The 24,810-nt window shown below is 39.8% G+C and overlaps 3 protein-coding genes across 3 annotated transcripts; 2 read left to right on the plus strand and 1 right to left on the minus strand.

Moving 5' to 3' along the window:
- The first annotated feature begins 834 nt into the window (after window positions 1-834).
- LOC138878113 (uncharacterized) lies at window positions 835-1,292 on the plus strand. The gene is made up of 2 exons (XM_070157772.1): window positions 835-1,097; window positions 1,148-1,292. The coding sequence occupies exons 1-2, from the start codon at window positions 835-837 to the stop codon at window positions 1,290-1,292; spliced, it is 408 nt and encodes a 135-aa protein (XP_070013873.1).
- Window positions 1,293-1,465: 173 nt separating this feature from the next.
- Window positions 1,466-11,492, plus strand: LOC138878114 (uncharacterized). Its single transcript, XM_070157774.1, has 14 exons — window positions 1,466-1,663; window positions 1,718-2,290; window positions 2,381-2,545; window positions 2,694-3,055; window positions 3,413-3,601; window positions 3,721-4,527; window positions 4,705-4,833; window positions 5,146-5,337; window positions 5,443-5,662; window positions 6,946-7,001; window positions 7,065-7,269; window positions 10,445-10,559; window positions 10,620-11,032; window positions 11,187-11,492. The coding sequence occupies exons 1-14, from the start codon at window positions 1,466-1,468 to the stop codon at window positions 11,490-11,492; spliced, it is 3,930 nt and encodes a 1,309-aa protein (XP_070013875.1).
- An 11,619-nt stretch (window positions 11,493-23,111) lies between these two features.
- Window positions 23,112-24,810, minus strand: LOC138878115 (uncharacterized). Its single transcript, XM_070157775.1, has 2 exons — window positions 24,670-24,810; window positions 23,112-24,110 (listed from the first exon to the last, which is right to left on the minus strand). The coding sequence occupies exons 1-2, from the start codon at window positions 24,808-24,810 to the stop codon at window positions 23,112-23,114; spliced, it is 1,140 nt and encodes a 379-aa protein (XP_070013876.1).

Genomic DNA, 24,810 nt, shown 5'->3' on the forward strand with positions numbered 1-24,810 from the left:
ACTAAAGTGCTTACATCATTTCAAGTGATGTCATCAAGGTGTATCAACAATGATTTTATATCAAAAATCACTTGAACACTTCTATTTCTCATTCAAGCATTTTGCAAAACAGAGAAATCAATTCTCACGAGCTTGAAGAACAAAGTTAAATATTACTACGAACCAGTTCCTAAAGTTAGTATTTTGTTGTCCTTAGTTGAGTTGTAACTTTGTGATTGTTCTTATTGTATATCACAAACTGCTTAGCCAGAAGCGTAGATTAGGAACCCTTTTGTAAAATCCGTAAACTCTCTGAGTTTATGTTGTAACTAGGTTTAGTCATAAGTTAAAGTCTTTGTTACTAGAGAGTGACAAAGTGGCTTGTGGTGAGAGTATCACAAGTTAGTTAAAGTCTTTGTAACTAGAGAGTAACAAAGTGGCTTGTGGTGAGAGTACCACAAGTTAGTTGAGTTGAATCCTTTATAATAGAGTTATTACAAAGTGGCTTGTAATAGGTGTTTACAAGTTAGTGAAGTTGAAAGCCTACAGGTTTAGGTCGTAGTTTTTTGTCCCCTTGAGTTGGAATTTTTCCACGTAAAAATCTTGTATCTCATTTACTTACAGTTTTACTAGCATTCTCAGTATAACCTCATAGAGGACCAGGTACTCTACTATTTGTGGACTCATACAAATTAACAATTGGTATCAGATCAGGTTCCTCCTATCAAGCTAACACCTAGGAAGTATCCTTATGTCTGCTCCACCAAATTTTGAAGAAGGTCAATCTAGATACCGACCACCCAGGTTCAATAGACTATACTATGGGTGGTGGAAAAAAGAATGCATGATTTTATCATGGCTGAGGATTCTGAGATATGGTATATCATATGTGATGGTCCTTATGTTCCAACAAAGGTACTGGAAGAACTTCCATTTTCAATGACAAAAACCAGTAAAGAATACACCGACACAGACAGGAAAGCTGTGGAGAAGAATTTTCGTGCCAAGAAGATTCTTGTATGTGGAATAGGACCTGAAGAATATAATAGAATCTCTGCTTGCGACACTGCTAAAGTATATGGGAAGCTTTGCAAACAGTTCATGAGGGAACCACCCAAGTCAAACAGTCTAAGATCGATACGCTCACTACCGAGTATGAACTCTTCAGGATGAAGGACGATGAATCTATTCAAGATATGCACACAAGATTCACTTCCATCATAAATGAGTTATACTCACTTGGTGAAACCATTCCTAGAAATAAGCTAGTAAAATCCTCAGCATTCTGCCTAGCCCTTGGGAAAGCAAGGTGAATGTTATTACTGAATCAAAGGATTTGCAGGAGCTGACCATAGAAGAGCTGGTTGGAAATCTGAAGACCTACGAGATGAAGAGGAAGATAGATAGTGAAAGAAGAGAACCAAAGAAAAAAAAGAACCTGGTACTCAAAGCTAATAGCAATGACTCAAGTGAGGAAGACAGTGACATGGCTTACTTAACCAAAAGATTTAAGAAGATGGTCAGAAGAAATGGAGAAATGCTAAAAAGGGACAGCTCTAGCAAACCAAAAAACTATGATCTTTGTCACAAGTGTGGAAAGCCTGTACACTTCATCAAAGACTGTCCTCTCTTGAAGCAAGAATTCTCAAAGAACAACCCTGAAAAAGCAGCTAAGAGGAATCTGGTTCCTTTCAAGGACTTCAAAAGAAAGAGATCTGTTGACAATGTGATAAAATAGGCTCTTGTGGAATGGGGAGATTCCTCTAGTGAGTCTGAAAATGAAACTGATGCTGGTGATAATTCCATGATGGCAGTTGAAGGCGAGGAAAATGAATATGACTCAAACTTTGTTTTGATGGCCTATTCAGATGATGATGAAGACGATGACAGCAAAGAGGTAAATTTCAGCGATGTTCAGAGAAATCTGAAATCCTACTCTCCAAAGAAACTCATGCCTTTAGCTAGTGTGTTGATTGATGCCTATCATAGTCTTGTGGAGGATAGGGATTCCTTGACCTTACAAATAGGAGAAGCTGAACAAACTAGAGATGACTTAGTGGTTGTAGTTATTGACCATAAGGAAACCATTGAAAACTTCAAAGAAGAAAGAAATAATCTCTTAGTAGTAATTGCAGACCTAAGGGAAACAATAGAGAGATCGGAGACTATTTCAAAACCTGGAAATTCTGGAAAAGGAAAAGAGATAGCCAGTGAGGAACATATTAGGCTTGAAAATGAGTTGAAAGCTGTGAGAACTAGGATGTGTGTTGAAACTGAGAAAAACAAGCACCTTCAAACTGATCTGGAAAGAGTAAAAAATGATCTTGAAAAGTTCCTAAAATGGACCTAGTCCTCAGAAGCTATCATTGCCATGTACACTAATAATGGTGAAAACAAGCAGGGAATAGGTTTCCAAAGGGAGAAAACTCCTTACAACCCTCACAGTAAATGCGTCATTGTTTCTAATAACTGGCTTTGTACCCACTGTGAGAACAATAGGCATTTCAAAGAAAATTGTCAGGCTAGGGTTCAATCTGTTCAGAAAAACAAAGTGTTTGCTAAAAAAGTGGCTACAAAAAAGTGATCAGGTTCCACTCACAAAAAGCACACATTACCTGCATGGACGAAGAGAGTTCTTATTCATCCTCTTGCCTACTACAAGGGACCCAAACTTGCTTGGGTTCCTAAAACTAACTCTTGATCTTCTTGTGCAGGGAACAGTGAAAAGAAGCGATCAACAATGGTTCATGGATAGTGGATGTTCAAAGCATATGACTGGGAACACCATGGACTTTATTTCACTAAAAGTCGTGCAAGGAGGGAGTGTATCCTTTGAAAATGGGAAAAATGGGTACATTCTTGGAGTTAGAAAAGTCGGGAAGTTACTCACTCATTCTATTGAAAATGTGTACTATGTTAATGGCCTTAAGTACAGTCTCTTGAGTGTCCCTCAGATCTGTGATAAAGGAAACAAGGTGGAATTCTTGTCCAAGATATGTACAGTTACTGATCTGGTAACTGGTAAATTGATACTTGTGGCCAAAAGATATAAGAACATCTATGTTGCTGATTTCAAGTCCTTACAAAGTGGTGATCTGAGTTGTTTGGAAGTTGTTGATGATGATGCTGAACTATGGCACAGAAGACTGGGGCATGCAAGCTTTTCTCTTCTAAACAAACTAATTCAGAAGGACATGGTCCATGGTCTGCCCATGTCAAAGTTCAAGGTGGAAAAAATCTGTGATGCCTGTGCTAGAGGAAAACATGTGAAATCCTCCTTTAAGTCTAAAAGGGATGTGAGCACCTCAAAGCCACTAGATCTTTTGCATATGGACCTATGTGGTCCTATGAGAGTGCAAAGAAGAGGAGGAAAAAGATACATTTTTGTGATAGTGGATGACTACTCCATATTCACATGGACTCTATTTCTTAGAACTAAAGATGAAACCTTTGAGGTGTTTGTGGCCTTTGTGAAGAAAATCCAAGTGAAGATGGAGTCTAGAGTCGCATGCATTAGGTCAGATTATGGAACAAAATTTGACAATGCCAAATTTGATGAGTTCTGCAATGAAAATGGCATCACTCACAACTTCTCAGCCCTAGAACTCCTCAACAAAATGGAGTAGTGGAAAGGAAGAACAGTACTCTAAAAGAGATGGCAAGAACAATGCTAATCGACAGTGGAATTGCAAAGAACTTCTAGGTTGAAGCTGTAAACATTGCATGCTACTTGGTGAATAGGTGCATAATCAGATCCCTCCTGAACAAAACCCCATATGAGCTGCTGAATGGACGGAAACCCAAGCTGACTCACCTAAGAACATTTGGGTGCAAATGCTATGTTCTCAATAATGGAAAGGATCGGCTTGGTAAATTCGATGCCAAGAGTGATGAAGGAATATTTTTGAGATACTCTTCTCAAAGCAAAGCGTACAAGATATATAATAAGTGGACTCAAAGTATTGAGGAAAGTGTTCATGGTATTTTTGATGAGTCTTATCCATTCTGTGAAAAGAATGCTGAAGAAGATCAAGATGGAGAACCCTTACTAGTCCATAGTGAAGTCATTGACATGGCAAATGGAAATGCAGATATGATGAGTCAAGTAAAAGAGCTAAGTGAAGACAATACTATCTCATCTTCAATGGAAGCAGGTACTTCAATTACAACCACTAAAGCTGAAGATAGAGTGGTTGATGTAGTTCAGGGTACTCCACTAGCACCTGAGAGAAGAACTCAGGAAAACCAGTCAAATGTACCCACACTCTCTCTAAATGAACCTCATACGTCTAACTGGAGACATAAAAGCTCTTATCCTCTTGACAACATAATTACCCCTCTAGATTCCGGATTACAAACTAGTTCAAAAGCCAGAAATTCACTTGCCTTCTCAGCCTTTCTCTCCCAAATAGAACCCAAGAATATCAAGGAAGCCTTGAAAGATGCAGATTGGATTACAGCCATGCAAGACGAGTTACATCAGTATGAAAGGAACAATGTCTGGCACCTGGTACCCAGACCCTCAGATCGAACCATTATAGGAACCAGGTGGGTATTCAGGAACAAGCTTGATGAACATGGGAATACCATAAGGAACAAGGTTAGGCTAGTGGTTCAAGGCTACAATTAGGAGGAAGGTATTGACTATGATGAAATGTTTGCTCTGGTCGCTCGCATGGAAGCTATTAGAATTCTAATCGCTTTTGCATCTCATATGGAATTCAGCTTGTTCCAAATGGATGTCAAAAGTGCATTTATGAATGGACTTCTTAAGGAAGAAGTCTATGTGAAGCAACCTCCTGGGTTTGAATGCCATGAACACCCTGAATATGTGTTTAAACTGGACAAAGCATTGTATGGGCTGAAGTAGGCTCCTCGAGCTTGGCATGAAAGGTTGTCAAAGTTCCTCTTGGAAAATGGCTTTAAAAGAGGGAAAGTTGACAACACCCTATTCCTAAATAAATGGGGAAGGAACCTGCTCATTGTTTAGGTCTATGTTGATGATATCATTTTTGGGGAAACAGTTGATTCTCTGTGTGAAGAATTTGCAAAACTCATGGGAAGTGAGTTTGAAATGAGTATAATGGGCGAACTGAACTTTTTTTTGGATCTTCAAGTAAAACAGTCCCCAAAGGGTACATTTATTTGTTAGCAAAAATACATCAGGGAGCTCTTGAAGAGGTTTGACATAGAAGCATCAAAGGTGATAAACACTCCTATTGCTACGGCCACTCGACTGGACATGAATGAAACTAGGATTCCTGTGAATCAAACCATGTATAGAGGCATTATTGGGTCTCTTCTCTATCTTACTGCCAGTAGACCTGATATTATCTTCAGTGTGGGCCTATGTGCAAGGTTTTAATCAAATCCCAAGGAATCTCATTTTAATGCAGCCAAAAGAATTCTAAGATATCAGAAAGGAACACAAGACCTAGTCCTTTATTATCCCTCCGGTGACAGCTTTAATCTTATTGGATATGCTGATGCAGACTATGCAGGATATCTTGTGGATAGGAAAAGCACTTCTGGAATGGCTCACTTACTAGGTGCGTGTCTCATCTCTTGGGGCACAAGGAAGCAAAACTCAGTGGCTCTTTCAATAGCTGAAGCAAAATATGTAGCCGCAGCATCCTGTTGTGCACAACTTTTATGGATCAAGCAGCAACTGGAGAACTTTAGGGTACTCACTGAGAGTGTACCCTTTATATGTGATAACACCAATACACTCAACATGGCCAACAATCCAGTACAACACAAAAGGACCAAGCATATTGATGTGAGGCATCACTTTCTGAGGGACAATGTGGTTGATATGCATGAATTTTTGTAGCACAGAAGATCAAATTGAAAACATCTTCACCAAGGCATTAAGTAGGGAGCATTTTGAAAGAAATAGAGTGAAGTTGGGGCTTTTAAAGCCCAATTGAGAACATGATCCCTCATTATTGGGCTATGAAAATCACTTTCAAGAAAAAAACTAGCTAAAAGTGTTTTCTGGCCATGTCTAACTCACTTCAATACTGTTGCAGGTAAACACGGATGATGAGTATAGAAGTTGTAGATGCAGTGTATGGATGATAAAAGTGGATTAATACTTTCAAATAATAGGTCAAGAACCCGGTTCTTGTACCAAAGGTTAGTAGTTCTGTGCATTCTTTAATACACATCTAAAAAAGGTACAAAACACAACTGCCATATTATCCAACTTTTCAAACCTTGATGTCACGTCTCTTCACTTCAAATCGTCTATCTCCCTCTAAAACATTGCACTTCTCCACGCCCAACAGCCATTTCAGAACTGGTGCCTATCTCTCTCTTCATAATTATCCATTCTTAATAAAAACCCTCTTTTCTCCACAAACCATAAGTCCTCTATTAGAACTTCCCAAATCACATTCGCTCCATCTTTCCAATGGTTGATACAAATTCCGACCTCCCTACCTCAGTTATACCTATTACTGAAAAACCTATGGAGTCCTCTACCCCTACTGAGCCCTCTTAAACCACTCTTACCTTTCCCACTAAAATCACACCTCACCCAGATTCCCCGTTTCTCTCCATTTCAGAAATCTCTAAAATTGTTGATATGTCCTCTCCATCTTCTAAGGTCCCTACTAATCAAAGAAAAAGTGGAGAACAAGGTCAAAACCCTGAGGTCACATAGGGTTCCGCTATTGTTGCTATAGATTCAGTGGTGTCAGTAGTGCCGATTGAGGAAGAAAATGTTGTAACCGTCTTCATGTGTCTACTGATAGTGTACTGCATGAGATCATCTCTCAGAAGAACGAGGTACAAGGTATGGGGGACGAAGGGGCCATTGTAACTATTGAAGGCGTTGCACTAGCAAAAACTACTGGGCCCTCACATGAGGAACCTGATCCCTCTCCGGAGGACCCAGGTCAGGGTTCTCATTCCTAGGATAGTTCTGCTCCTGCATTCGCTGTTGTGCCTTTGGACATGTAGGCACCTGAGATGAGGTCTAGTGATGAGGAGGATTTAGACAACCTAGATCTTGATACGTTCATAGTAAAGCAAAGGGTGGTGTACACTCCTGAGTCTTCCACCAAGTGACCCACTACCAGGTTGCAAGCTAAGGTAGCCTATGACTCTGCCCTTCAAACGAGCAAAAAAGGTAGTAAGAAACAAAGGATGAAGCTGGTGAAAGATGGTGTGCCCGTAAGTGATAAGGTGATCCCTGTGGTAGAGGTGGAAGAGGAAAAACCAAATGAACCTGGTTCACTGGTTAGACAGTCTCAGAAAAAGAAGCAGCATGCTTCAGTAGAGAAGGTTTCACCCTCTGGCTCTTTAACGACCCAACCAGTCATTTTGAGTATTTGCACTTCGCTCGCTAGTTCTCGGGCATGACTAGACCCATATGATGTATTATGATCTATGTAAATTGTCGTGTTTTGGTTTTCATGATAATCGGAATAGATTTGGAAGAACAATTCTTAGCTTGAAGCTTTAAATTTGAAAGGTTTGACCAAGTTTTGACTTTTTAATATTCGATCTTGGATTTTCATTTCTATGATTTGGTTAGCTCCGTTAGGTGATTTTGGATTTGGAAGCACGTCCGGAATGTATTTTGGAGGTTCATGGTAGATTTAGGCTCGAATTTGCCAAATTGGAAATTTGGCCTTTTTTGGTCGGCAATGGAAATTTTGATATCGAGGTCAGAATGGAATTCTGGAAATTGGAGTAGGTCTGTGGTATCATTTGTGACGTGTGTGAAAAATTTTAGATCATTTGGACGAGGTTTGACATAATTTTTGATCGAATTAGGAATTTAAAGGTTTTGGAATTCTTAGGCTTGAATCCGAGGGTGATTCGATGTTTTGATGTTGTTTTGAGCATTCCAAAGGTTGGAACAAGTTTTAAGGATGTTATGGGGTGTATTGGCATGTTTGATCGGGGTCCCATGAGGCTCGAATAAGTTTTGGAAGAGTTTTTGGAAGATTTTTACCGTTTTGAGTAAAAGCATGTAATGATCCAAAGGTCCATTTTTAGTTCTAGGGATCGAAATTTGATTTCGATACCTCTGGAATTTTGATAATGAATTATAGGAGTGATCTACAAAGTTTGGTCCAATTTCATCAGGTCGCGGTTGAGTTTTTGACGTGAAATATGAGTTAATTGTTTAACGAGCGAAATGGGTATCGCACTGAGCAAATGAGCTCCGAATTGAGTTTTGATTGAAGGGCTATGTTCGTATTATTATTTATGACTCATAGGATCAAGAATCATCAAATTTCAAGTTCGTATGGTGGAGTTAGAGCCTTTTTGTGAAAATAAATATTGCTGGTGCAACAGGATCTGGTGCGCACCTTTAGCGACCAGATTTGGCACTTTTAGCAACAGGAATGGAGCTTTTAGCGACCCGAATCATGTTTCATTGAGCTGTCTTATTTGTTTAGCTCATTCCCACATTTTTGGACAAAAAGAACGCGGCTTGGGGCAATTTTTGAGCGAGAATTTAAGGGAAATCTTGAAGTAAGTCACTTGTGATCATTTCTACTCCATAATATTGAATTATCATCGAATAATCCGACTAGATTACATGTTTTTGAGGTGTAAATTGGGAATTTGGACATAGGGATTTGAAAATAAGATTTGAAGATTTGGAGGCCGAATTGTTATCGGAATTTAGTAATTTTGGTATGGTTGGACTCGTGGTTGACTGGGTTGTCGGATTTTGTAATTTTTATCGGATTCCGAGATGTAGGCCCGGGGGTCGGATTTGGCCAATTTCGGGATTTTTGATGTAATTTGATAACTTTGCTTGGGCTTTGTTCCTTTAGCATATGTTGATGATAATATACTTAGTTTGGTTAGATTTGGAGCATTTAAAGACCGATTCGAGAGGCAAAGGCATCGCGGGCTAGAGTTCATACCCCAGATTCCACATCGTTGTGCTACTTTGAAGTGACGCACACACTAGATGACGAGCGTGGGGTCGTGCACCATCGGGGATTATGACTTAGTTCGTCCCGTATGATTGTTTAGCCGCGTATTTGATTGAAAATTATTTGCTATCATCATGTTTTGGGCTGAATGCCATATTTTGGCCTCGTGCCAACTGTTTTGGACCCTTAGGGGATTGTTACTACTATTCCTCACTTTTTTAACTTCATATTTGTACTCAGTCATGCTGTATTCTACTGTTTTCATAACTCAGCCATATTTACTTCATTTTTTATATTTTTAAATGATATTTTGGGTTGAGCATCATGTTTTACTGTTGCCCGAGTGGCATGAGAGATTTCTGACTGAGTGAGGCCGAGGGCCTGTGTTGTGAGGATATTATGGGACCGGGCTGTACGCCGCAGCAGTGTAGTACCGATTTATGATTATGAGGCTGAGGGCCTAATTTGTTATGCCACGAGGTGGCTTGAGATGAGGCCGAGAGCCTATTTGATTATGCCACGAGATGACTTGTTATTGTGCTTGGGCCGTAAGGGGCCCGTCCTAGAGTCTGTACACCCCTAGTAAGTGTGGGTACCCAGTATGAGTGATATGATGTAGCCCGAGGGACTGTTGTTGTTTCATATTATTGCCCGAGGGGCTGTTCTTGATCCATGTTTTTCCCGAGGGGCGGTTCTTGATTCATGTTATGCCCGAGGAGCTAATTACGAGTAATTGTGAGGTAGCTCGAGGGGCTGGTTCTGTTGATATTATACCTGAGGGGCGGTTAATGGTACATGTTTTGCCCGAGAGGCTGTTAACGTTTTCTATCATTTTTACTCACTGTTTTTATCACTCGTTTGAAACTATTGAAAGTTGTTTTAAAAGGTTTTACTGAAACTGAGCTTGATTCACGAAGTAAATGATTTCTGTACTATTTTGGAAATGTACTGCATTTGTTGTAGCGTTATGACGTGGTTTACGTGTTTTCTTATTGCTCAGCTTTCATTTACTTTTATTACTTACTGAGTTGGCTTACTCACATTACTCCATGCACCTTGTATGCAGATTCAGGTATTTCTGAACCCGATAGCGGGTGTTGATTGCTCAGTGGCAGAGTCATCGGAGTTGGCAAGGTAGCTGCCCAACGTTCGCAGGCCTGCTCTTCTCCCTCTTGTCTTCCTTAGATATTTTTAGTATATTTTCAGAGTCTTTGTTGTATTCAGACCTTAGTAGATGCTCGTGACTTGTGACACCCCGATACTGGGCTTGTGTATTTATTTTACACTATTCATTTAGACTTATTATGAGATATTTGATTAGTTAAAGGCATAAAAATGACTTTTATTAAATAATGGTTAATTCGGGAATTATGTCGCCTGGCCTAGTTTCACAATAGGTGCTATCACGACCGGGCCGGTTTAGGGTCGTGACAAGCTCAAATTTGAAGGATGTTGTGAGTGAATTCTCGATGTCTGATGAGGATGTGTTAGTCAAAACCAAGGGAAAAGAGAAATCCAGTGGTGGGAAATCCGGCAAATGAAAGTCTGAAATTGTTCAGGAACCTGATTCTGTGAAGAGGATAAGAAGTGAAGTCAGCCTTGACTCAGAACGCCCGAGGTACCAAAAAGTTCTGCTGGGCCGTACTTTTAACCCAACAATCTCTGAGATGGCTGGTATGCGACAAATTCTTGAAATGGTTGAGTTTTAACGATGGGCACATCTATTCCAAATAGATTCACCTAAGGCATATGCGGATAAGGTACAAAGCTTCTTTGCTAGCCTCTTTCCCGTTGAGACAACCCACATCTGTGCTTTGGTGAATAGAGTAGATATCGTGTTCGATGTAAAGTTGCTTGGAGAAATTCTTAAAGTTTCTACAGTTGGTGTGACCGGTGTAAAGGATGTGTATCAGTTTAACTTCATAAATGCTGTGGTAAAAGAAAATACAAACCAAAAGAGGGACCAGATCCATAAGAAAGCATTACTCCCTGTCTATCAGCTGCTGTTCGAATTGGTAAACAAAGTTCTATTGCCTCGAGCTGAGAGGAGGTCAGTGACTTCTAAGTCTGACCTGTTCTTGATGGAGCAACTGGATAACTTTACTCTTGTGAGCCTGCCTGCTATTATGATTGAACGCATGCAAAAGGTCTCCACCTTTAAAGATGGTAATCATGGCCTTCTCTACGGGTTCTTGCTTACGCGAGTGTTTAAATTCTTTGAGGTGCCACTGGGGACAGGCAAGGTGGGGACTAAGAAGCAGACTTTCTCACAGACAACATTGGAAGAATGCGAGTGTATAGAAAAGAATGGGGGTAGGAAGTACATCAACCGTCTCACAGCTTATTAATGCTCAGAATAGTGCAGCTGAGGAGATTCGTCGGTTGAAGGCCAGGAATGCTATCCTGGAAGGTCAGCAAACCCAAGGGGTTCTGGCGTCAAATGATGAAGTAGCTCATTTGATAAAAGAGAATGTTGATCTCAGGGCACAAGTAGAGAACCTGGAAGCAGAATTGCTCAATGAGCAAAAGTCGGCCAATGCCCGAATAGACCTTGTTCTCCAAACACTTGCTGCAACTTCCAAGCCCTCTACTCCTAGTGCCCCCTAAGTACCCCTTCAGTGACCAGTTTCTGGAAATGTTCTTTTAAGTTTTTTTTGTTTGGCAAATGTTTTTTTTCCTTTTTTGGATGTGGTTGGGATGAAACAGTACAACTCCCGTCTTAACAGTCCAATGTTTCCTTTGCTTCTTTATGCCAAGGCATATTAAATCTTATTAATATCAAATTTATCCTCTTTTATTATCTCATTTCTTAAATTCTATGTTTATCTTCTCTATCAAGTTGTGTGCACATATGTGGCATGAGTTAGCTCGACTAGACTTCTTTCTGTTATTTATCTGTTTGTGTCTTTTTAATGATGACAAAAGAGGGAATAAAGTCAGGGGGAACACAAGTCAAGGGGAACACATATATGTGGCATAAGTTCCTGTTGCATTATCTGGAACACATATATGTGGCATGAGTTCCTGTTGCTTTATCTGGATAACTATGACCAAACAGGAAGGAAGGCATAAAGTCAGGGGGAACACATATGTGGTATGAGTTCCTGTTGCTTATTCTGGTTCATTTTGCTCTAAAATAATAGCATTATCTGTTTAAGTTTGTCATCATCAAAAATGGGGAAATTGATAGGTTTTTCAATGTCTTTGACTTATGTTTTAATGATCTAACAAACTTTGTCAAGAACCAGATAGGGAGCCTGACATATTTGGTTTGTACTGCAAGTTAATAGATTCCATCTCAATGTGAACTGCTATAGCTTTAGGGGATAGAGAACCAAACAAGGACCTGATACCCTTGTTGTTCCCTCATAGCAGTACGAGGTCAATGGGACACAGCTGGAAGACATGGCTGCCTACATTATTTCTGCCTGCACTGCACTGCTTCCAGTGCCCACTTATTCCTTGACCAACTAAAGTGCTTACATCATTTCAAGTGATGTCATCAAGGTGTATCAACAATGAATTTATATCAAAACATCACTTGAACACTTCTGTTTCTCATTCAAGCATTTTGCAAAACAGAGAAATCAATTCTCACGAGCTTGAAGAACAAAGTTAAACGCTACTACGGACCAGTTCCTAAAGTTAGTATTTTGTTGTCCTTAGTTGAGTTGTAACTTTGTGATTGTTCTTATTGTATCTCATAAACTGCTTATCCAGAAGCGTTGATTAGGAACCCTCTTGTAAAATCCGTAAACTCTCTGAGCTTATGTTGTGACTAGGTTTAGTCATAAGTTAAAGTCTTTGTAACTAGAGAGTGACATAGTGGCTTGTGGTGAGAGTATCACAAGTTAGTTAAAGTCTTTGTAACTAGAGAGTGATAAAGTGGCTTTTGGTGAGAGTACCACAAGTTAGTTGAGTTGAATCCTTTGTAATAGAGTTATTACAAAGTGGATTGTAATAGGTGTTTACAAGTTAGTGAAGTTGAAAAACTACAGGTGTAGGTCATGGTTTTTTTCCCCTTGAGTAGGGATTTTTCCACGTAAAAATCTTGTATCTTATTTACTTACAGTTTTAGTAGCATTCTCAGTATAACCTCATAGAGGACCATGTACTCTACTATTTGGTAGCCTCATACAAACTAACAAGGGATTTGAGGGGTCATTTGTGGTCGAATTTTGGTATTATTGATATGTATGAACTCGTGAGAGTATAAGGATTCTAGTTTTGTGATTTTTGTCGGAATCCGAGACGTGGGCCAGGGGGTCGGGTTTGGCCAATTTCGGGATTTTTAATGTAAATTAGTTATTTTTGAGTGGGCTTTGTTCCCTTAGCATATTTGATGGTATAAATCTGTTTTTGGATAGATTTGGAGCATTCGGAGGCCGATTCGAGGGGCAAAGGCATCGCAGGCAAGAGTTTTGACCGGATAGAGGTAAGTAATGATTGTAAATGTTGTCCTGAGGGTATGAAACCCCAGATTACACATTGTTATGCTACTTTGAGGTGACGCACACGCTAGATGACGAGCGTGAGGTCGTGCACCGTAGGGGATTGTGACTTAGTCTGTCTCGTATGACTGTTAAATCGTATATTTGATTGAAAACTCTTTGATAGCATTGTGTTTTGGAAAGTATTATCATGTTTTGGGTTGAATGCCATATTTGGGCCTCGTGCCAACTGTTTTGGACTCTTAGGGATTTTTACTACTATTGTTCACTATTTTGACTTCATATTTGTACTCAGTCATGTTGTATTCTACTGTTTTCAAAACTCAACCATATTTACTCTATTTTGACATTTTAAATGATATTTTGGGCTGAACAGCATGTTTTATTATGCTTGAGTGGCTTTGAGAGATTTTCGACTGAGTGAAGCCGAGGGCCTGTGTTATGAGAATATTATGGGATCGGGCTGCGCACCGCAACGATGTTGTACTGATTCATGATTATGAGGCCGAAGGCCAATTTGATTATGCCACGAGATGGCATGATATAGCGCTCTATAGCCCCTCTGGAGTCTGCACACCCCTAATGAGCGCTGGTACCCAGTGTGAGATGTGATATTGCCCAAGGGGTTGTTGTTGTTTCATATTATTGCCTGAGGGGTTGATACGAGTGATTGTCAGATAGCCCGAGGGGCTGGTTCTCTTGGTATTTTGCTCGAGGGGCTGATTTATGTTTCTATCCTTTTCTCCCTATTTTCATCACTCGTTTGAGCTATTGAAAGATGTTTTAAAGAGGTTTTTACTAAACTAAAGTGTTTTTACGAGCTTTTACTATTTTATTGCATTGTTCTGGTTTTATACTATTTTATTGTAGCATTATGCTATGTTTTACATAATTTTTTATCGCTCAGCTGCCTTTACTTTTATTACTTACTGAGTTGGCGTACTTACATTACTCCCTGCAGCCTGTGTGCAAATCCAGGAGTCTCGGGTCACGCTAGCGAGTGGTGATTTGCTTTCACAGTAGGCTTGGTCGGAGTTGACTAGGTAGCTTCTCGGCGTTCGCAGCCTAGTGCTTCTCCTTCCTACCTTTATTTTCCTTTGTACTAGCTTTGTATTAGACTATGTGGTCTTTTCATACTCTTAGACGGCTTTTTAGATGCTCATGACTGGTGACACCCGGATGTCGGGCTGAGTTTGTTTCTGCATTGTTCTATTCTACTCTTTACTTTGGGATTTTTAGCTGATGAATGACTTTAAATGATTTATTATAACTGTTTAGTTGGTTTAGGGGTTTTTGTCGGCTGGCCTGGCTTTACGATAGGCGCCATCACGAACGAGTCCGGTTTAGAGTCGTGACATGAAAAAAACTAAGAGCAATCTGGCGATTACTTGTGCTGACTAGGAACGAGCCCTCTTCCTATTTGACCTTTCAAAAGCTTTTGCACTTATATCCTGCTAAAAGTCATCATTATTAGTGGCAAAGTCAATGAATTTTAATAGGATGATTCAAAAATTTCAAAAATGTAATAATTTGATTGTTATAAATTTCTCTTATGCAAAAATTTATATCCAAATCGCAAAGTGCAATTTCTTGACGAAAGTGATTCAATTAAGCCCTTGTGTTGTAATGACCGGGCCGGTCGTTTTGAGAGTTGTAGCCTCGTTCCCCTATTTACTGCTCCTTAAATGTTTTACAATTGTTATATGACTTATCGGGTCAGTTGGTTCGGGTCCGGAGTGATTTCGAAATGAATTGAGGCACTTAGTCTCATAATTGAAAGCTTAAGTTGAAAAGGTTGACCGGATATTGACTTATGTGTAAACGACTCCAGAATGGAGTTTTGATAGTTTCGTTATCTCCCTTGGATGATTTTGGACTTAGGAGCATGTTAGGATTGTGATTTGGATGTCTGTAGTTGAAATAAGCTTGAAATGGCAAGAGTTGAATTTTTGGAAATTTTGACCAAGAGTGGACTTTTTGATATCGGGTTTGTATTTTGATTTCAGAAGTTGGAGTAGGTCTGTAGTGTCATTTGTGACTTGTGTTCCAAATTTAGGGTCAATCGGACGTGATTTGATAGGTTTCGGCGTCGGTTGTAAAAATTTAGAAATTCAAAGTTCATTAGACTTGAATCCATGTGCGATTCGTATTTTTGATGTTGTTTGAGATGATTTGACGGTTTGATTAAATTCGTATGATATTTTGGGAATTGATGGTAAGTTTGGTTGAGGCTTTGAGAGCCTTGGGTGATTTTCGGATGGTTGGCGGATCATTTTGGACTTAGCATGTTGGCTAAAGTTTTCTGCTTTTTGTTGGTTCTAGTTTCCTCTTATGCGATCGCGTGGGAAAGTCCACGATCGCGTAGGTTTGGTTTGGGAAGTGATGATTTTAGCCTAAGCATTTGCGAGTGAGGGTGCACGATCGTGTAGGTGTGGCTAGGCTGTGAATCGCGAACGCGTGGGCTATGCTGCATTCGTGAAAAGATGAGGAGGGCAATTGGGTTTCTAGCATTTGTGCTTTGCGATCGCATGAGGTGAGACGCGATCGCATAGGTTGAAGGAGGCAGAGTTCCACGATCGCGGATATTGCGTTTACGTAGTGTAAATTTGAGGGGCAGTCTGAGTTGTTCTAAGCTAACGCGAGGATTCTTCTACGTTCATGATAAAGGCTTATCTGGGTAGAATATAAGTTTCAAAAATGATGGTTTTGGGTTCATAACACAAAATTGAATTGGGAGCTCGGTAGAAGGCGATTTTTGGAGTGATTTTCACATGAGTATTTGGGGTAAGTGATTCCTATTTAGTTTTGGTTAATTTCCATGATTATGCTTTTGATTTTGCCATTAAATTTTTGATTTGGGGTGAAAAATTAAGGAAAATGAAGATGAGTTCTTGGGCTAGATTTTTGAGGTTTTGAATGAGATTTTGTTATCGGATTTGAGTAAATTTGATATGGTTAGACTCATGGTTAAATAGGCTTTCGGATTTTTTGACTTTTGTCGGATTTCGAGATGTGGGCCCGGGGGCCGGCTTTGAGCCAATTTCGGATTTTTTAGTTATAACTTCGTAATTTCTTGTAGAATTGATTCCTTTAGCCTGTATTGATTTTATTGTACTACTTGTGGCTAGATTCGGGTCATTTAGAGGCCAATTTGCGAGGCAAAGGCGTGTTGAAGTAGAGTTTTTCTCGGATTGAGGTAAGTAACAGTTCTAAATCTGGTTCTAAGGGTATGAAACCCCGGATTTTGTGTTATGTGATTGGTTTGGAGGTGACGCACATGCTAGGTGATGGGTATGCACCGTAGAAATTGTGACTTGGTCCATGGAAATGTAAAGTTGAGTAACGTGTTGTTAGCTATATACTCTCCATGTGTTGTAGAAAATTGACTGTAAATCATGCTTAGACTATGTGTTGGTACTATTGGGAAACATAGAGGTCGTGATACCTGTTGAATTATCTACTAATTGATACTTGTACTCAGTCACAGTTTTATTTGTATATTATATCTCAGTCTCTATTATTCCTCGTTGACATATTATATCATTTCTGTTTTGGGCTGACTTCTTTGATTATTGAGAGCCCGAGAGACTAGAGATGTTAATGACTGAATGAGGCCGAGGGCCCGTGTTAGTTTATATGAGTCCACCAAACTATAGAGTACCTGGTCCTATATGAGATGATGTTGAGAATTCTATAAAGACTGAAAGTAAAGAAGACGAGGGATTTTTACGTGGAAAAATCCCACACAAGGGGATCAAAAAACCACAACCTACTCTTGTAGGTTTTTAACTTCACTAACTTGCAATCTCTCCATTGCAAGCCACTTTGCAATAACCCTATTGCAAAGACTTCAACTAACTTGTGAAGCACTCACCACAAGCTACTTTATAACTATCCTAGTTACAAAGGCTTTAAACTTATGACTATTCCTAGTCACAACATAAACTCGGAAGTTTACAAATTTTTGGATTGTTCCTAAGATAAAGTTTCTAAGAAAGCAAACTAGGAAATACAATGAAGAGAAAATAACAAGATTACAACTCAACTATGGATGTACATAAACTCATTAAGAAATTGATCCTTAGTGGAGTTGTCTTCTTGTTCTTGACACACCAGTGACTTCAATGCCAGATGAACACTGTTATACTTGAGAGAATATCACTGAATGCACAAAAATGTTGTGCCTTGCACCAGGTTGTTATATCACAAAAGACATCACAATGGATCGTGTTGTCAATTCTTGATACACGCTTCTTCCAAATGAGAAGTGGCTGTTGTACTGTCTGCACAGTCACTTCTGTGCAGTTGCGTTCCAGCTGGATAGTCTACTTGTACTTCTGTCAGAAAACAATAACGAACCAGGTCCTTGTTGTGTTCCTCTTCTGTAACAGTTGCAAGATGGTCACCTTCTGCTGCTACATTCCAGTTGTACAGTGAATTGTACTTTTGTCAGGGAACCCTAAGGGACCAGGTCCTTGTTGTGTTCCTCTTTATAATGATTGCGTATAGTCACTCACTTGTACTTGTGTCGGAGAACCCTAAGGGACCAGGTCACTCGGTCCCTGTTGTGTTCCTCCCTGTGGTCGTTTATTCATTTGCTGATTTTCAGACTTGGACCAAGTCAGTTGAAATGTATATCATGTGGTCTAGGTTCTCTATCTAGTTCTTCACAACAAGTTTGTTAGATCATCAAAACATAAGAAGTATAAGGCAAAGACATTGATAACCCATCAATTTCCCCCTTTTTAATGATGACAAACTCAGGCATTGATAGTATTTGTGTAGGGCAAAAATAACCAGATAAGATATCAGAAACAACACAAGGTACCCCCTTAATCTCATATCTCTCCCTTTTTTAAAAAAAAATCTCAGAACTTTTTTTTTACTACACACAAGGTTCCCTTCAATTACTCCCCCTGAATCAATTATTCCCCCTGAATCTTATATTCTTCCCCCTTTTGGCAACATTAAAAAGAGCACAAGAAGGTATTTAGCATAAAGAGGTCTAACACAGGTAGCTCATACCATATATGTGCACATAACATGACAGAAAAGAGAAGTCAGAGGAACATAGTATTGTACCGGCAAAAAAGGGAGTTGTTTTATTAATGTTTACAATGGACTGAGCAAGACAAGAGCAGTAATGGTGAATTCCAGTATGCCATCACAAAAACAAAATCAAACAAAAATAAAACAGCAGCCACAAAAGATTAGAGCAGAAATAGCTGGTCACTAAGAGGATCCTAGGGAACACTAGAAGAAGGAGGCTTGGAAGAAGAGACAGCAATGGTTTTGACAACCAGGTCCAGTCGAGCATTTGCAGACAGTTGTTCTTTAAGTAATTGTGCCCGAAGTCTATCATTTTCCTTTGTCAGTCGTGCAACTTCTTCATTAATAGAATCAGGTCCTTTAACTGCTTGACTAAGCTGAGTTTTCAGTATGGCATTTCGAGCCCTCAACCTTCTGATCTCTTCAGAAGCTACATTTTGAGCATTGATCAGCTGAGAAATGGCCGAGATACTTCCACCAACTCTTTCTATACACTCGCACTCTTCTAAAGTGGTCTTAGAGAAGGTTTGCTTGGTGTGCCTACTCTGGGATTCCCCAAGGGGACCTTGTAGAATCTGAACACCTGAGTGAGGAGAAAGTCATATGGTAGCCCATGATTCCCACCTTTAAATTTTGCCACCTTTTGCATATGATCTATCATAATTGCTGGCATATTGATTGGGAAAAACTCATCAAGAGCTTCCATTAAGACCATATCCGATTTTGTAGCAATAGATCGCCTCTCAGAACGAGGTAAGAGCACCTTATTGGCCAGTTCAAAGAGAAGCTAATACTCAGGAAGCAAAACCTTCTTATGCACCTGTTCCCCCTGCTGAATTGCTTGCTCTTTCATGATGGCTCTCCTAAAGTTTACACCACAGACATCCTTGACTTAGAACATCCCTTCACATGGAATTCTACCTTTCCCAATGTTGAGGCGTCAAGTACAATGTCTACTCCATTTACTAGCGCACAAATATGATCCCCCTCAACAGTGAAGAGAGATGCGTAAAAAGTTTGTACCGCATCTTCGTACACCAGAGGCATGCTCCCTTCAAACAGGTGTTCTCATTGTTGAAATTCCACAATCTCCAGAATTTGTCTCATATCGGCCATCTCCGAAATTGCTGGATCAAATGTACGACCCCACAAGACTTTCTGAGTTCTTACTCTCTGCTGCCAGAGACCACTATCACAGGGCATGATCCTCAGTGCACCAGGTTCTGTAATAGTTTCCCATTTCCGTTTGCTATACCCTTCAACAGACTTTCCTTTCCAGCTTACTATCCCCACGGTATCATCTTCAGACATAGCTTGCTCAGTTTGACTACTTTCAGACATGCTGCTTCCCTTCACGAATGACCCTTTTTATTGCTCAATAGTTACATCAAAAGCTTTATCTACAGACTTTCGAGCTTTCAAAGATTGTTGTACCAGGGAAACAGGTTCCCTTGGAACATTTTTGTCAATCCCACCTACTGGAACACTCTTGTTAGTGACAAATTCCCTTTGATTCATTATCCTCTTTTTCCTTTTCTTGACACTCCTCTTACTTTTCTATAGTGTGGACTCAAAACTCTCTACTGTTGTGACCTGATAGTGGGTGAATTGGAGGAGGATTCTACGAGCTTAGAATGATCAGGAGGTGTAAGAGTGGGTTTGCATGGAAGAGAATCAGGTTCTTTAGAAGGTTTTTCTAAGAACATCTCATAAGCCAAAGACTCAAGGAGTACTTTGGTTATTGCATCTTGTAGGCATGGAGTTTCTTCCCCTTGATACCCTGATGAGAGATATGCTCCTTCACTCATCAAACTCTCAGCAACGATAGCCATGATACTATGTGCTACTTCCTTTTCTGGTGACTCTGAGAGAGTCACTAAATCCAGAATAGAGGATTTCAGGTATTGATCAGGATCATCCTCAGGAACTTCTGACACTTGAGAGGTAAAACCTCCTGAGTGTACGTTGATAAGATTAGAGGAATGGCTACACATAGGGTTTTCAAAATGAGAGAGAACAGGGTTTATCCAAAAAGGGAAAACTGTAGGAAAGGAGGAGGCACTAGGAGTGGGTAAAGTAGTAGAAGGAGTGAAATAGTGAAGCTCTAGGGATGATTTCAAGGATGATAAGGAAGTGGGAGTGGTGTTATAGGTGGGATAAGGAAGTGATTGTTCAATTGCCATTATAGGAGTACTTAGAAGACAAGTAGAGTGATAGCGAGAGATGAAGGTTCATGGCTTGTTGTGAGAGAGAAAGAAGGTTTTATTGGAAGAAGGGCTAATGATGAGAGGAGAGATAGAAACAGGTTCTAAATAGTTTTGAAAAGGGAGGTAGGTTTGTAGGAAAGCATTACCGTGCAGAGGGGGTGAAGGGATTTGAAAGACAAGACAGGAGATGCAGACTTTGAAAAGTCGGATGATGTGGAAGTTGAGTTAATTTTGTTTTTTTTTTAATTTTTTTTGTTTTGAGAAGGCATGCAGAATAAGCACATTACTAAAGGGTACAAGAACCTGATGCCAGACCAATTTTGTTTTTAAAAAGGTTTTAGTAGCTCCTCTCTCGTAGTTCATACTGTACCTTTAGCTTCTATGATCATCATGTGTGTTTACCTACAATGGTATTGATGTGAGTTAGGCTTGGTCATAAAACACTTTAGCTAACTTTACCTGACGGTGTCTTACATAGCCAACTGATGAAGAATCAGGTTCTTCATTAGACTCTCATGACCCCATCTTCACCTTGTCTGTTACTGAATATTCTCTACTCAAGGCTTTGATGAAGATATATGGAATTTGGTCTACTGTTCTGTAAGACTTCCTACATATCAACCCTTTCTCCATATTGACCCTCAGAAGATAATGTCACCCCTCAATGAGCTTGGTCCTCTTGTATTAAACTGCTTGGATAAGACATAACATCAGTTTCGAATATACCCCATGGTCTTCTAGTTGTTGCTCAATTCATAGAGTTTGAGTACAGTAGGATGCTCCCGCTACACATTCTTCTTCAGTTGTTGACGTGGCCATTGAGTTTTGTTTCCTTGTCTCCCAAGGGATGAGGCATTAACATGGCAAGTGAACCATTCCAGAAGTGCTCTTCATTTTCACAAGACAACTTGCACAGTTAAAATCATCATACCCAACAGGATAAAAAATTGTTACCTGAGGGGTAATACAGGACTAGGTCCTGAGTTCCCTTAAGGTATCTCAAACGTCTTTGGGCAGCCTTCAAGTAGGATTCCTAAGGACTTGACTTTAGATTCTATTCTGGAGTTGGGATACAGAAGGGACAAGAAATTTTTATTTTTTTTGAGTTTTTACAATTCTTATCTAACTCTAGAACACAAGAGAGTGATTGAATTGTCATATAGATGGGAGCTTTTGTGTTTTCAGTTTGGGACTGAGGTTTGATTGGTAGGGGAAGTTGGGAGGTTAATTTTGATTTCCCCACACTCTTGTTCTATTGCTTGTGGATTGCCATGAGCTGCATCTCCACTCTTTCTTCAGCTTCAGTGGTAGTAAGTGAAGTACAAGGTTCCTTGTGAGAGGTGGAAGATGATGTTGCACAGTCTTTCACTTGTCTCCTTCATCTTACTCATTATGTCAGCCTCCTTATTTGAAGCCTCGGATATTTCCTAGGGACCAGAGTTGGTTCATCATATTGATCATCACTATTTCTTCCTTGGTTAGAGGAAGATGTCTTGGTGAATACCCCATAAGCACTTCCTTCTACTTAGTGTGCCCTTGTTGTAGACTTTATGGCCTTTGCTTTGTGGAGAGTATCCCAAAAGGATTTCTTCATTTGCCTTTTGCATTAGACTTCCCACACTGGTCTTTCTCGTTGTCGAGAGCATGATATTTTTTTTAAGTCAAGAAGGTATTTTCTTCCATTTGGCAGTTCATAGAGGGTTTTGATTCAGGAGGGACCTGATCAGACACCTGTTCACCAAGTAGAAAACAGTATTTTCTACTTTTTCCCAGAATTACTTGGCGATTCCATAGTCGATGAGCATTGTCCATGCCGAATCTTCTAGTTTCGTTCTTTCTTTCAGCAATACTATCTGTTGTGGAGTCCTTGGTGTAGAAAAGTTATGCGTGATCCCCCCCCCCCTTTTTTTTGCTTTCACTTGAATCTTCTTGACAAGAGCCATTAACACCTTGAGAGTCTCCTCCTTTGTTTTGTGAACCCGTGTTCAGGTGACTCTTGAGTTTGGGAGACCACGCACCAGGTTCTTCTGAGTTAATTTATTCGGAGGTGAGAAGCTTGCATACACCAATCTTTCATACCAGATTTCTAACTTCACTCATCTCATACCACCAGCTTTATATTTACTGAGAATGTACCCTCTTCTTTCTTTTTAAGGATACATTCCCTTTCTGCAGGGCGTTTAGTGAGAAGAATTTCATGATGTTTTCAGTCACGTGTTTTGAGCATCGACAGTCTATAGTCCATCGCAGTCTGTGTCCTCTCATTGTTCCCTGCTTATGCAAATCAAGGGTTAGATTTAGGAACCCAAACTAGTTTGGGTCCCCTGTTATGATGGAAAGGATGAATGAGGGCTTTCCTAGTCTATGCAGGCAATATCCGCTTCTTGCGAGTGGTACCTGGTCCTTTGTTAGTTGTTACTTTATCAGTAAACACTTTGTTTTTCTAAGTAGACTGAACCCTGGCCTGGCAATTTTCTTTAAAATGCTCATTGTTCCTACAGTGGGTACATAGCCAGTTATCAGGAATACTTGCTGTGAGGGTTGTAAGGAGTTTTCTCCCTTTGGAACCCGATGCCCTGCCTATTCCCACTATTGTTAAGATACATAGCAGTGATAGCATCTGAGGACCAGGTCCACTTCAGAGATTTCTCAAGATCGATTCTTACTTTCTCCAGTTCAGCTTGAAGTTGTTGATTCTTCTCGAGTTCACTACATAGACTAGTTTTCACAACAGTTAATTCCTTTTCAAGCATGATATATGACTCACTAGCTACTTCCTTCCCTTTCCTAAGACTCACATTCATATGTTCTCTATTGAGTCCCTCAATGTTTTCCTCTAGTTCGGTGCATATCACTAAAAGGTCATCCCTCTCTTCTTCAGTAGTTGTAATTTTTCCTTCTAAGGTGTGTTTCTCATTGCTAAGATCTTCTATTGTTTGTTTTAGATCAACAAATACTACTATCAGGTCATCTCTCTCATTTTCCACACTAGTTTTTCTTTCATTCAAAGCTTCTTTTTCTTTTTCAAGATTAGATATGGTCTCATTTAGGTCCACTACACAGACCACCAGATCATCTCTAGATTGTTCGATCTCTCCTAGTTCTATGGTCAGGATCTCCTTATCATTAACAAGGCTATAATAGGCATCAATTAGGACATTAGCTAACGACCTTAGCTTCTTAGAAGAGTAGGATTTCAGATTTCTATGAACATCCCTAAAGTTTACCTCATCGTCTTCATCTTTTTTATCATCATTAGACTGAGCCATCAGCGCGAACAGTGAATCATACTTTGATGCTTTAGTTTCTACTACCATCATGGAACTATTTTCTGCATCTGGTTCCCTTTCGGATTCATTAGAGGAGTCTCCCCAAGCAGTAAGAGCCTGCTTAACAATATTGTCAGCAGCACTTTTTCGATTGAATTGTTTGTCTGGAACCAGGTTCCTTTTTGCTGCTTTGTCATAATTTTGCTTGTATTGCTCTTGTTTTGCGTGGGCAATCTTTGATGAAATGCCCTAAATTTCCACATCTGTGACAGAGATCGTTGTTCCTTTATTTACTTGAACTGCCCCACTTTGGTATACCACTATTTCTTCGAACCATCTTTTGAAATCTCTTAGCAAGATAGGCCATTTCACTATCTTCATCACTTGAGTCACTGCTTTCAGCTTTGAGTACCAGGTTCTTTTCCTTCTTGGGCTCTCTTCTTTCACTGTCTTTCTTTCTTTTCATCTCATATGTCTTCAGATTACCAATCAACTCATCCATGGTCAAAGTTTGTAGATCTTTAGCTTCAATGATGGCATTTACCTTACTTTCCCAAGAACCAGGTAGAACACTGAGGATTTTCCTTACAAGCTTGTTTATGGGAATGACATCTCCAAGTGAGTGAAGCTCATTTATGATAGAGGTGAATCTGATGTGCATATCTTGTATAAACTCATCATCATTCATCCAAAAGAGCTCATATTCCGTGGTGAGAATGTCGATCTTGGACTGTTTGACCTGAGTAGTTCCTTCGTGTGCGATTTGCAATGCTTCCTATATTTCTTTGGCAGTGTCACAAGCTGAGACTTTGTTGTACTCATCAGGTCCTATGCCACACATCAAGATTTTCTTGGCAAGATAGTTCTTTTCTATAGCTTTTCTGTCAATGTCGTTGTACTCTTTTCTGCCTTTCGGTACCATTGGTCCTGTTTCTTCAAGCTTCTTCAT

The sequence above is a fragment of the Nicotiana sylvestris genome, chromosome 9 (genome assembly GCF_000393655.2).
Source record: "Nicotiana sylvestris chromosome 9, ASM39365v2, whole genome shotgun sequence".
Classification (NCBI taxonomy): Eukaryota; Viridiplantae; Streptophyta; class Magnoliopsida; order Solanales; family Solanaceae; genus Nicotiana; species Nicotiana sylvestris.

Bases quoted from the DNA above. Each gene is read 5' to 3' on its own strand.
- LOC138878113 (XM_070157772.1), top strand. From the start codon at position 835: ATGGCTGAGGATTCTGAGATATGGTATATCATATGTGATGGTCCTTAT. The intron at 1,098-1,147 runs GTCAAACAGTCT...TGAACTCTTCAG, and splicing joins TTCATGAGGGAACCACCCAA to GATGAAGGACGATGAATCTA.
- LOC138878114 (XM_070157774.1), top strand. From the start codon at position 1,466: ATGGCTTACTTAACCAAAAGATTTAAGAAGATGGTCAGAAGAAATGGA. The intron at 4,834-5,145 runs GTATGGGCTGAA...AAAATACATCAG, and splicing joins TTTAAACTGGACAAAGCATT to GGAGCTCTTGAAGAGGTTTG. The intron at 7,270-10,444 runs GTTTCACCCTCT...GAAATTGTTCAG, and splicing joins AGCATGCTTCAGTAGAGAAG to GAACCTGATTCTGTGAAGAG.
- LOC138878115 (XM_070157775.1), bottom strand. From the start codon at position 24,810: ATGAAGAAGCTTGAAGAAACAGGACCAATGGTACCGAAAGGCAGAAAA. The intron at 24,111-24,669 runs GTCTCAGCTTGT...GTGGAAATTTAG, and splicing joins GACCTGATGAGTACAACAAA to GGCATTTCATCAAAGATTGC.